The sequence below is a fragment of the Amblyomma americanum genome, chromosome 1 (assembly GCF_052857255.1).
Source record: "Amblyomma americanum isolate KBUSLIRL-KWMA chromosome 1, ASM5285725v1, whole genome shotgun sequence".
Classification (NCBI taxonomy): Eukaryota; Metazoa; Arthropoda; class Arachnida; order Ixodida; family Ixodidae; genus Amblyomma; species Amblyomma americanum.
This window is the reverse complement of record NC_135497.1, coordinates 100,742,899-100,754,683: the sequence shown is the minus strand read 5'-3', so window position 1 is coordinate 100,754,683 and position 11,785 is coordinate 100,742,899. Positions and strand designations below refer to the sequence as shown.

The window sequence follows — 11,785 nt, the reverse complement described above, 5'->3', positions numbered from 1 at the left end:
GTAAGATGTCATGATGTCACTTAGCTGCACAATGCTTGGAGCTATTCTTGGTATAAACTTGAAACTCTGGCCATTCAGCTAAACTTTATTGAGTTCGAGGATAAAAAAACATTAACATCACTAAATTTATTGCCATAGTCTAGGCCATGCATTTTTTTGTGATAAACTAAGCCTACATCCATATAGACCAATAGAGCCCACTCCCTTAAGTTGTAACACAAATTATTTTCTTGCATTTCTGTTGTGCTTAGCAGTAGACCATGAAGAAAATCACAGTAACTTGGCTTTCCTTAAGGAAATTATACTAACTCAGCTTTCCAAAATTGCTTTAGGTTTCAAACAAGCAAATCATTTCAGGACGGGAGTGCACATGAAAGCAGGGAACAGTGGTAATATAAGCACAATGCTTTTGATTCTGCTTGGCTTTTTCTGCAATTATGGCCCATTAGCCATTTGATGTACCATGGGTATACAGCATGTAGAGACAATTGGACATCATTGGCTGCATTCATTGAAGAGTAAAAGAGCATTGTTAGCTGTTGCCTTGCTTTGAGGCTGCGAGTGACGCCCTAGTGGAGAGTTCTGGATACTGACCACCTAGCTTTCATTAACATGTGTGGACATCGCGCAGTACATGGGCTTTTCTAGAAAAGCATTTTGCTCCCATCAGAGTGTGGCTGCTGTGGCCAGGATTGGATCCTGTGGATTTGTGCTCAGCGGCACGATACCCACTGCTGTTGCTCGGTGGCTTTGTCGTCAGCTGTTGATCTCAAGGTCGCGGGTTCAATCCCGTCCACGGCAGCCATATTTTGATGAAGGCGAAATACAAAAATGCTCTCATGCTGCGAGATGTGAGCGCATGCTAACGAACCCCAGGTCGAAATAAATTCAGAGCCCTCCACTACAGCGTTCATCATAACCCTGGTGTCATTTCGGGACGTTGAACCACACAATTTACAATTTTTACTTTGCCACTGAACCACTACAGCATGTCTAGACAGTTCCATTACCTGGTAAAAAGTGTCCCGAGGAAGTGGTTGTGCTCATGCTGACAAAGTTCATCTGCAAGATTAGCCAGTGGTAGTGATCACTGCACCGCCTTATGCACCCCACCCACTTTTGACCATTCATATGCTGACCTGGGAACTTCTATGACAGGTGGTACTTTGTGTACATAGATAAAAGTTTTCTTTTGTATGAATTTTCCTGACATTCCCATCTTCACTGTGTGTGCCAAGTGGTAATAATTGGTTTCGCAGCAGGTATCCGACTTGTAAAGAGTAAATTCAAAATTTATTGCATGAAAACTGAAGGAGAGTCTTCTCCGGCCAGCAGGAAATGGTGCACTGAATAGTTCTCACTGTAATTCTCACACATGTATAATTTGTTGATCCAGTTTTCGCATGCACATAGCCATGCACATAGCCAATTTTAAAAGCTTTATTTTAGTTTCAGCTTTCTATTTATGCAGGTGCTTTAAATGTGTTTGTTACTGCTGTTTCACAATGTATGGGTTGTGAATATGACAAAAAAAAAAAAGGACAATTACCAAATGACACACGAGCTATGTAACCAAGGACATCAGGTTCAGAGGCAGGTTTTATGCATTGAATATTTGATCACACATCATCCAGAACATGTTCTTGGATGAGTTATGGCAGTAGTCTGGGCTAGTTAGCTTTTTACACTGTCCTTGTTAGTTGTGCTGCTTTTGCCTCGAATGGAGTAGATACTTCTAAGGCGAAAGCCTTTAATGGCTCATACTCGCGGCCACGACCCTGTCCGTCCGCCCGTTACGCTCTTCAGCAACTCGATGATAAGAAAAAAAAATCTTTGTGCATGATGGGATTCGAACCACCATCCTTCCATTCCGCAGCCAAGCGTGCTAACGACTACGCTACTTCCTGCCAAAGCATATGTAGTTCTCCTTGTCTAAGACGCTGGAGTGTGTTTGCGGAAAGGCGTCGAATCAGACGTATGCCTCCCGAACGCCCTCCAGTGTCTCCAGCATTCAAGATTCACAAACAATTGTGGACTTCACATCTTAACCACACATCAGTGACACAAGCAGCAACACTGCACTAAAGGCTTTCGCCTTACTGCACTTTTTAGGTCATTCAAAGTGCCCCTCTGAATTTTTTATTTGAAACAGTGATTGTGTCTGCATTTTGTTCAGTGGTGTGGAAACTTTGCTGGTACTTTTGCTTCCTTAGGCATCAGTTTGCACATTATGTGCACTGCCATTGGCAGCACTCTGATGCTGACCCAAATGACACAGGTTCAATACCGGCCGCCACAGTCGAATTTCGATGGGTGAAAAATTCTAAGAGGCCCGTGATGTCGGTGCACGTTAAAGAACCCCAGGTGGTCGAAATTTCCAGGGCCCTTGACATCCGGCACCCCTCATAGCCCGAGTCGCTTTGGGACGTAAAACCCCATAAAACCAAACCACATTTGACAACAATTGGCTTTTATTGCTCATAATAATTGTGATGAAATATGCACCAGCGCACGTGTGAACACCAGTGCAAGTTTTCCAAACATTCTGACAAGCAGTACTTCCCAGTAAACTTTTACACGTGACCTGAATGTGCAGTTGTGTTTTGGGTCGAGATTTTTATAACTCGTTTGTACCACTCCAACATGACACTTCACTGATAATGGGTAGCAGACTGTTTGTCAGCTTGTAGCGAGTACCCTCCCAGTCAAAGTGAGTAGGTGGACACTTGTCGCTGTCACTAGGAAAAGTGAAGTGTTTGCTAAGCTCAATAGCCAACAGCGAACGAACCAGTCCAACTCCGCCTACCCTCTCAGGTGCAGGGTGATAGACCCTGCCTGTGCCAGCAGGCATGCATAAGTGCTCAGGTGTGAACTCCACCTTCAGTAGGTTGCCTGCATGGTTGTGCAGGAGGAAGCCCTTGGAGTTTTTCTGCTTAACGTCTTCCTCGGGCAACTGCACTATGTGTGTGAAGACAAAGGGCAGGTCATCGCAGCGCACAAAATTCATCTCCCGGCCACATGGAGAGGCAAATGGAAATTCGTCTTCATATTTCCCAGTCTCGTTGCGCCGCAGCCGGCGAAAGAAGAACTCCAGGAATTTTTTTTCTGCAAGAAATAGATTTACAAAGATAGATTCAGTGCAACATGATGTTTATTCAATACTGCACAATTTCATGACAACCACCAAGCAATTAAAACTTTGGAACTGCCGAAACAAAGAACACATCCATTAGGACTGCCATGGCAAGTTAAAGGTGCACTACTGTGCAGCATTTTGAAGTGCCACTTTTTTCCAGATGCACACAACTTCAAAGCTGAAAAGGCATTACAGCATTTAACTTGAGCACCCTGCCAGTTGAACTCCACTGTAATGCAACACCCTGGACAACTGAGGTTTATAGGTTATTAGCTTAAACGCATCTTGTGTTGGCTGTGGAACATATGCATGAATGTGACATTGGCAGGGTTCTGTATTTTTGGATAAATTCAAATAACTTTGAAAAAATATTTGTTGGTAAAATATTTCTTAAGATTTATCTGAAAAACAGTGATACTGTAGGGAGTCTAGCTTGGGAATAGCAGCAGTTCTCCTTTGACTTTTTTGGGTGCATTTCATCATAAACATCTTGATGTGCGACATCGAGGGACAAGCTCCACCACGAAGGGCAAAGGACAGGGTAGAACTGTAATGTGACGAAGTATCCAACCCTGGCTCAAAGTTAGTTGCCTTTATAGAAATTGACTGCTGCCATTCCACCAAGAAGTCCTACCATCTGTCTTTCCAAGAATAATCCATTACTGGACCTCTTCCTAGTAGTGATCTACACATTTGCAGGTTTTAGCAATCAGAAGGCAAGAGTGACCAAGTTCATAAGAGTTGGTGAAAATCAGCAGCTGTCACGGAAGTAGGGCCAAGTGAAGTGGAAAGTTGTGCTGCCGGGTGCAAGCCACATGCTAAATGCAAAGGCAAAATTGCTGTGAACATTGCGACTAGAGAGCCACTATTTTCCCCCGTATAATCTTGCATCTTTAAATATCAAGCTGCAATGCGAGACAGTAGAGGAGCCAATATCATTGCGGCGCATGCATGACTGACGACTAATCTGCCCTTTCACGTTCGGAGTGAATCTGCCAGATTTTCTTATACCCACTGCAAATGCGAGTCGTTATCGACGTTCCATGCTTTGAAAAGAATGCCGCGTGTGCAGTTATGGACGCAACAATGGGAATGAACTTTTGTTTAGATTACAAAAAGTTTTGTCACGCAGTCCTTTCAGCGATAGTTTAGTAAACCTTTGTAGCGGCACTGCAAATTTGTGCATCGGAAGATTTTGAAACTTGGCGCCGAAAAAAAAGTCCTCAAAACGCCTAATTTTGTGAACCGAAAAATTCTCTGAAAAGCACCCTCCGAATTTGCATGAAAGCAAACTCGAAAAACGCAGCACCTGAAATGTAAAAAAAAAAAAACAGTATATGCTGAATGTACGTACGAAACAACCACCTCGAGAGGGAGATACGTATTGTCGAATTTGTCTCAACATCGCGACATCGCAGCTAAGTGCGAGCACTGCACTCCAATAACTGATTTGAATATGCTGCGTGCGACCATGTCCACTGCATTTAATTAATCACAATACCTTTGAAGCATGACGTGAAATTCTTCATTCTGGAATCGTCTAGAAAAAGCTGCACGTCAGAAGACAAACTGTCAGAACATCTTCGTAAGCATACTGTTTTAAGTGAGATGAACACAGCGTACCATTCCTTGGTGGTCTATAAAATAAAAGTATTCCCTCGTATACTCCTTCGTTGTCTGGCCCTGCTCATAATGAAGACTGCGTCTACATACGCGGGTTGGTAGCCTGTGGTAAAGCTTCCAGCCCAAGGTGCGCCACTTAACCATTCTTACCGACCTAACAGCTGCCCTAAATGCACGATTTGCGCGTTACAACTGTTACTTGCGCAAGTTTTCAGATGAGCAGCCGAATATTGCAAGTCCAACACCTGTCGCCCTGCGCGCGTACTATCTCAGTAGGTAACACGAAGTAATCAGCTGCACGTAGCTGCACTATGTGGGCGCAGGCAATGAATTCCACCACATCAAAATGGCGCTGTCATAGCAAAGTGTATGTTTTGTTATTAAGGTTCTAAACATTTGTTCTAACTCAAGTTCTTTAAAAGCAAATAATATACAAAGACAACATTTTTAGTCCGTTGTTTTTATTTTATTTGCGAAAAATTAGGCTTTGTGGATGGATGGATGGATGGATGGATACGGCTGAACCCTTTACATCGGGCGGTGGCTCAAGCCACCTAGCCATGTCTTTGGCGTGTAACCTGCCCTCTAGCGGTGGTTGCCATTTTTCGCAGTCCGCTTCCATTACCAACGGCTTTGCGTCCGCGCGCTACATCGCTAGCCTTCCGAGCCTTTTTTGTTTAGACCAATCACGTTGCCGGATTTTAAAATTGTCGTACAGAGGGAGCAGCTGTCTTCAGTCAAAGCGAAGCCAAGCGCTCTTGGTCTGTATGTGGCGTTCCACAACTGGTGTGGGATTAACGTCGCGTGCTGGCTGAGGGTTATACGGCATCGCATAATATTCCGAAGTCCAGCGCACTCTTCGACGCCTTCATCGCAATGTCTCTAACGTGGTTTACACCCTAAAAGCTAAATGGCGTGACGTTTCAAGACATCCTAGCGTATCATGCGTGGTCAACTGTTCATGTGTAAGAGGCCAAATTTTTGTGTAGGATTACCTTTTGGTTTCCGGGACTAACGACCATGGCCAAGGCAACAAAGCGAGCATGGAAACTTCGTGAGTACCTTTTGAACTTCTCTATGGTTGTGGAGGGGGCAGAGATGGCGCGAGTTTTGTCGCGGCTGTGCCATAGCTGGAAAAAAGTTGAATATGCGGTGCCATTCATTGATTCGGTGCGCTGAATGCGATCGGTGACCATGGTTCAGTGCATACATGGTATTGATTCCGTTGCCAGCGTTCTGTCGTAACGGTACATCGAGCCTGCACAGCTTACTTGCAGGTATACTTTGGCAGCATGTGTAAACGACTAAACGCCGTAACTGGCTATATCCTGGATGTCACAACCCGTTAAGTTTCATAGTATTTTTTGCAGCTTACACACGCTAGTCGCCCGATATTGCTGTGAAGGTTATGTATTATAAGTGGCTGTCATGTAATATAGCTTACCAACGACAGCACCGAATGTCCTACACGGTTTTTACTGTGTCGTGTCACTGACGTCGGCCCCGTCGCATCGCTGAGCAGCGCAGTTTTGAACAGATTTTTTCGGGAACTTTGTAAATTTACTGTCGAGTACATCAGACGGTTAGTAACGGATGAAATTCATGGTACATGGGGGAATTCAGGATCTATTCGTTTTTCGTTGTTTTTTTTTTTTTAAGTGCGGGCGCCTGCCCGTAAAACGATAGAAAAAAAAATGTATATTCGTCCATTTTTATACAGGCGAAAATGTACTACCTGATGCTTAGCTTTTCTGTTTCATATTGTCGGCAGGCATTAATTCTTAGCCGTAAGTGGCATCTGTTGATCAACGATCGTTTGGCCCATTTGCCAGTTTGGATTCGTTGCTAAGACGTTTGCGACCGAAATCCGTAACATCAGATTGTCCCGCGTACAGGCTGAGATTGCCATACCTTATTCATGAGACACTGGGTGTTCCTATTCATATGTCGAGACGGCAGATGTTTCTATAAGTTACCTGCACCCGGAAAGCGGAGAAATGCGAAACGCTATGGTACGATGGCTGTGGTACTGTGAAATATCGTTATAACTAAACTGAGGGTGCAGCGGCGACTATTTTGTCCTTCCATTGCAGTTTGTGAAAGGTTTCACATTGACAAACTTTGAGCAGTGGAAAAGGATAGCGTCATTACTAAGCAAGCTAGTAGCATTGTTAGTGCACTCTCCAGCAGTCCGTGACGTTATTTGCAGCAGGTGAATGCACATGTTGTCCTGATGCTTATGATGCTCAGGAAGGCATGTTCACTCGCCCGCTGCATGTTCCCTCTGACTTCCGTAATACCTTTCGTAGCCCTTTGCATATGCTCATCGGCATGAACGAACTGGGGCAGGTAACGAGAGAGTGCCTAATTTAAATTTTGTTGCGGTCGCCGTGATGTCATCTGCAAATAAGGTGTTTTCAGTATGTGTGTATGCGCCCCCGTTTCAGCTTAGCTGGAGCCATTAGAGGATGCAGTGATCTCGACATCTAATATTGTGGGTTTTGCATGCCGTACAGCTGTCTTGAAGAGCAACCCATGCCGATAGCTGCTTCGCGATTGCTGACTGGCGGCCTGTGTGCCGCGTTAGGGCACCTGCCGTTTATTTCGATGGAGCTTCGATCTTAATGCTGTCAACATGATCAATATTACGATTCAGCCGCGTTGCATATTGGTAAGTTTAAATTGTGCGCGCCGCTGCGGAAGTATGACCGCCTGGCTCTTGAAACCGTAGGTGTAGAACACTTAAATATCAACGTGCAGTAGGTGTGCAGAGGCGTCATGTTCGAGGGAATTCTAGTAAATGTAGCACTAATACACACACTAGTCGCGCTTTTATTTATTTTTAGCCATGTAGCTTACGCACGTCAGAGCGGACCGAGATCGCTATTGCAGGACCTTGTATGATTGCATCTAGTTACGATGCGCGCAGGTCACCCTGGGTCGGTGTTTGCGCCGTGCTGAATGAGTATATAATTTATCAGCGGTCGTTTATCAGCTTCCATATTTCCTGCGGTGCCCCGCCCAGCCTTCGCCTGCTTTCCTTTCTGACAAATGTTGCCTGCACGATGGTGACACTTCTGGCCAGTCGGTGCTCTGCTAAACAGCTGTGTAGTATGGTGCTTAAAGTGAACGTCTACATCCGGGTATGTCGGTTTGAAATGAAAAAAAAAAAACGGAATAAAACCCGAAAGTTTTATGTCTCTAACGCATCATTTCTTAAGTATGTACCGTATTTATCAACTCTCGCTGGCGGAAACGTTCGTATCTATGCCGAAAGCAGGCTATCAGTTGGGTAGCGTTATCGGCTCGTCATTTGCCGAGCGCACTTCCTAGGTCTTACAAATGTATTGGAATGATGCAGAGTATCTTCTCGTAAGCGTAAGGTGGCTGATGAAAAATCTGTTTGGACGATTCGGCGAGATTTCTTTTTGTCGTAATTCTCTTTTATATCTATGTTTGGGTGGTGATGAGTCTTCTTAACACCTTGAGTATGGGAGCTGAAGTTCACTTTGTTATGTCTGTGCGGAGCTGACTCGTGTTGCGTAATTCGCATTTGGATTACTTGTAAGTGTATGATAGTTGCATAAACTGACGTTTTAAAACAAACGGATCAATTACATGCCCTTATCGCACAATTAATCTATAGATTTGTTTTGTTTGGGTGCAGGTCGTCTGTCGGCCTTGTTATAATTAGATTTCGTCTTGTTTTGAAAGCTTTATGTGGCAATCTGCGAATGACACCGCCTGGGCGCTCAGCGGTTTAGTGCATGCATGCTTCAGCGTAACTAAGTTAAAAAAAAATGCGCTGGAAAAGAGCACTATAGCGAGCGATGTTTTGGTAGACTGGTTTCGTAACGTGAGAACGCGCTGCTGTTTGGCTGCCGCATTTTCGGCAGTGCCGCGATGATCGCCTGATTGTCGAGTGTTAACTTTGCATCGGCCGTCTTCCGGCACTCGGGCGGTGCACGTGGGTAGCATCGGGGGCCGTGCGTAGAGCGTGTTCTTATTTTCCGCGCCGGACTGCATTTCGGCGACGTCCAGAGAGGCGTGCTCGTCGCCTCGTTCGCACACCGAGGCTGCAGGACGCTGGCCTCCTTTGTCTTCTCGCGCCGCCTGTGAGACTCGGTGCGTCCACTCGCCGAGAGGGTTCTTATCGCGTCGCTGTTTTGCTTTTTTTTTATTCATTTTATCGCGCGGCTAGCCGGTGTAGCCGGCTCTAACCTGTAATCAAGCTAGCGCGGCGATCAGCTCTTGGGACGGAGTCGGGAAGCGAACTGCCGATGACGGGTCTGCGGCGGACCGTCCGGAAGGAGGCGTAGTTCTATAGAAGCAGCCCTCCTGGATGATCTCACGGTGGGCATCATCGTTCCTGCGGGCTTTCGTCCTTCCTTTTTTCTTTTTGTCGTGGCCCGAGGGGAGCGGGATGACCGCACAGTCCACGATGGAGGAGTCGAGCTGAAAGTTTGGTTAGGCGCTGGTTGCGGATTAGGTTTGTGCGTGTAGCGTTGTTTGTAAGCTATTGGGACGAGCCTCCTCCTCGTGGAACAAGCATTAGAACAGAGTGCCCCGCTTGGAGAAAACAAGGTGGTCGCCGTGCTCAGCCTGCGTTCATCGCGCCCATTGTTTGCATCCTCAGACTGACACACACACTTGCCGGGCGGCCGATTGTGCCGACGGCTGCATCCCCGAGCGACTTCTGCTGGACGCCTGGCGAGTGCCACACATAGCAGAAGTCAAGTTCCTGCGGCCCGTTTTGCCTCGTACGCATTCGGTGCAGCTTGGACGTTACGGATAGCGGCGTCGCAGTGCGGGCAGTGGCCTTTGCGGCACGATCATTTCGTAGTGGGAGCAGACTGCCCCGTGCGCCCCCGTCTGCCCCCACCCTCCGTGTGGCCCCGTCCGTATACGCGCACTTACAAGTGCGGCATCGTCTAAACCCTGCTTTGCGAGCGCTTCTGCCAAAGGAACCTGATCCTCCTTTTTGCGTGGGGCTTCTCCGGCCGTTCCGCGGACCCCGGGGAGATGGGAGGCTCCGTTACTGGTCACGGACGCTGACGCATTCAATACGAGCGTTCTGGTTCTATTTCGCATTCATTGACGTCGCACCGCCTCCGCTAGCGACGAGGTTGCATTGATAACTTCGCGGTGGTCTTTAATAATTGTTTTTTTTTTTGGGGGGGGGGGGAGGAAATGGCGCAGTATCTGTCTCATATATCGTTGGACACCTGAACCGCGCCGTAAGGGAAGGGACAAAGGAGGGAGCGAAAGAAGAAAGAGGTGCCGCAGTGGAGGGCTCCGGAGTAATTTCAACCACCTGGGGATCTTTAACGTGCACTGACATCGCACAGCACACGGGCGCCTTATTAGCGTTTTTCCTCCATAAAAACGCAGCCGCCGCGGTCGGGTTCGAACCCGGGAACTCCGGATCAGTAGTCGAGCGCTCTAACCACTGAGCCATCGCGGCGGGTGCGGTGGTCTTTCCAAAAACCACATTCGCCTGCGCCCTGTGGCCGCTGCGCTGAGTCCGCTAATAGAGGCGGTTGCGCTCTCTCTGGATTAGCACAACAGCTTTGTTGCGTTCCTTTCGCCGTTAGCGCATCTTTCCCGGTGTGTGGGGCGCGTTGCGGTGGTTTGGTCTGAAGCCCCGTGTTCGACACCGCGGCCGCGACAATGCGGGAGTTGGTTAAACTGTTGCGCTCCCGAGTCTTTGTGCGGCCGCCGCTCGTCGCTTGTGCAAACCGAAGCGACGGGCACGTGTCGAACTCTGCTTGCAGTCGTATCTGCGCGGAAATGCACTTGGAACGCGATGGAAATATTCCGCGTAGAGCCAAAAAAAAATGCTTTGCCGTATTTCTGAAAATGCTGCTGTCCTGTCTACCGTTTTGAAAAACTGGCGGTGCAAGCAAGTTTTACCGTAATTTTCGGCTATCGAAATAGATCTTATTTTCTTATCCCTTGAAAAACAAAAAAAAACTGCATGCTGCGCTGCTCTTGCTAACAAGTTTTTAAGCCTCTGTGGCTTTTTTTTTTTTTACAGTAATTCTGGCTGCCGGTAGATTTTATTGTGCGACTGCAGTACGCTGAAGAACGTTGGCTGCTTTGGAACTGACAATGTTTTATATAATCCGTGATAGCGCCGCAGATCACCTGCGTAATTTTTGTGTAAATTTAAATTCGTTTTGTCAAACCAAATTTTATGGTTGGGTAATTCTCGGCACGTCAGCTGTATAACCGTTAAAATACTGTTTGCTTTGAAGTTCTTTCTGTGGTAAATCGAAAAAAAAAAAAGAAAGCAGCGCAATGAAAGTTTCAGTAGGTCCAGGCTGTAGCGGGAAAACGCGAATTAAATGCTCGGCGAGCGAGCTGCTGCTCCTTTCGACCGGAAAGCCCGAGCATTATTGGTCGTTATCTTGGCCGCCGCCGAACGGCGCATTCAGCGAAGCGTTTCCTTCGGAATAAAACGCCGATTTCCGCGACAGCGTATCAAGGTCGGAAGGCCAGCTCACACTGGCGACCATGTAGGCCGTCTTGGAAGCCCGCTTGGGGACACCTGCATAATTGAAGGCCGCACTTTACGTTTCTTCGCCGGTATTTTTTTTTTTTTACGGTGTGATTCACCCAGCACAAAAGCCGTGTGATAGGGGCGTCGAACATCGGATCATTTCGAAGATATTTTAGAACTTCACGCTCACAAAACAGCAGCATTTTTTGCTTGGTTCGTTTTTTTTTCTTTCTCGCCTGTTTCCAGTTTGCTTTGCTTTATCGGGGTTTAACGTCCCAAAGCGACTCGGGCTATGCGGGACGCCGTAGTGAAGGGCTCTGGAAATTTCGACCACCTGGGGTTCTTCAGCGTGCACTGACATCGCACAGTACACGGGCCTCTAGAATTTCGCCTCCATCGAAATTCGACCGCCGCGGCCGGCATCGAACCCGCGTCTTTCGGGCCGGCAGCCGAGCGCCATAACCACTGAGCCAGTGAGGAGACAAGAGGATAACACAGTATCGAGCGGCCTCTGGGAATATAGG

At 47.1% G+C, this 11,785-nt stretch overlaps 2 protein-coding genes across 5 annotated transcripts in view; one reads left to right on the top strand and one right to left on the bottom strand.

The window, feature by feature from the left end:
• Positions 1-2,459: 2,459 nt before the first annotated feature.
• Positions 2,460-5,065, bottom strand: LOC144113354 (UPF0598 protein CG30010). Its single transcript, XM_077646398.1, has 3 exons — positions 4,760-5,065; positions 4,638-4,686; positions 2,460-3,105 (listed from the first exon to the last, which is right to left on the bottom strand). Exons 1-3 carry the CDS (start codon positions 4,901-4,903, stop codon positions 2,618-2,620), a joined length of 681 nt encoding a protein of 226 aa, XP_077502524.1. The 5' UTR covers positions 4,904-5,065; the 3' UTR covers positions 2,460-2,617.
• Positions 5,066-5,498: 433 nt separating this feature from the next.
• The window catches only part of kat80 (katanin p80), a 170,740-nt gene continuing 164,453 nt past the window's right edge, over positions 5,499-11,785 (top strand). Inside the window, exon 1 of one of the 4 annotated variants that reach the window (XR_013310730.1) lies at positions 5,499-5,813. Coding sequence is in view for 2 of the 4 variants with exons in the window: in XM_077646390.1 (XP_077502516.1) it covers positions 5,780-5,813 (34 nt within the window). In the remaining 2 variants the exon portion in view is untranslated. The remainder of the gene's footprint in view (positions 5,814-11,785) is intronic. The other 3 variants (XR_013310731.1, XM_077646390.1, XM_077646391.1) reach the window with 3 other exon arrangements.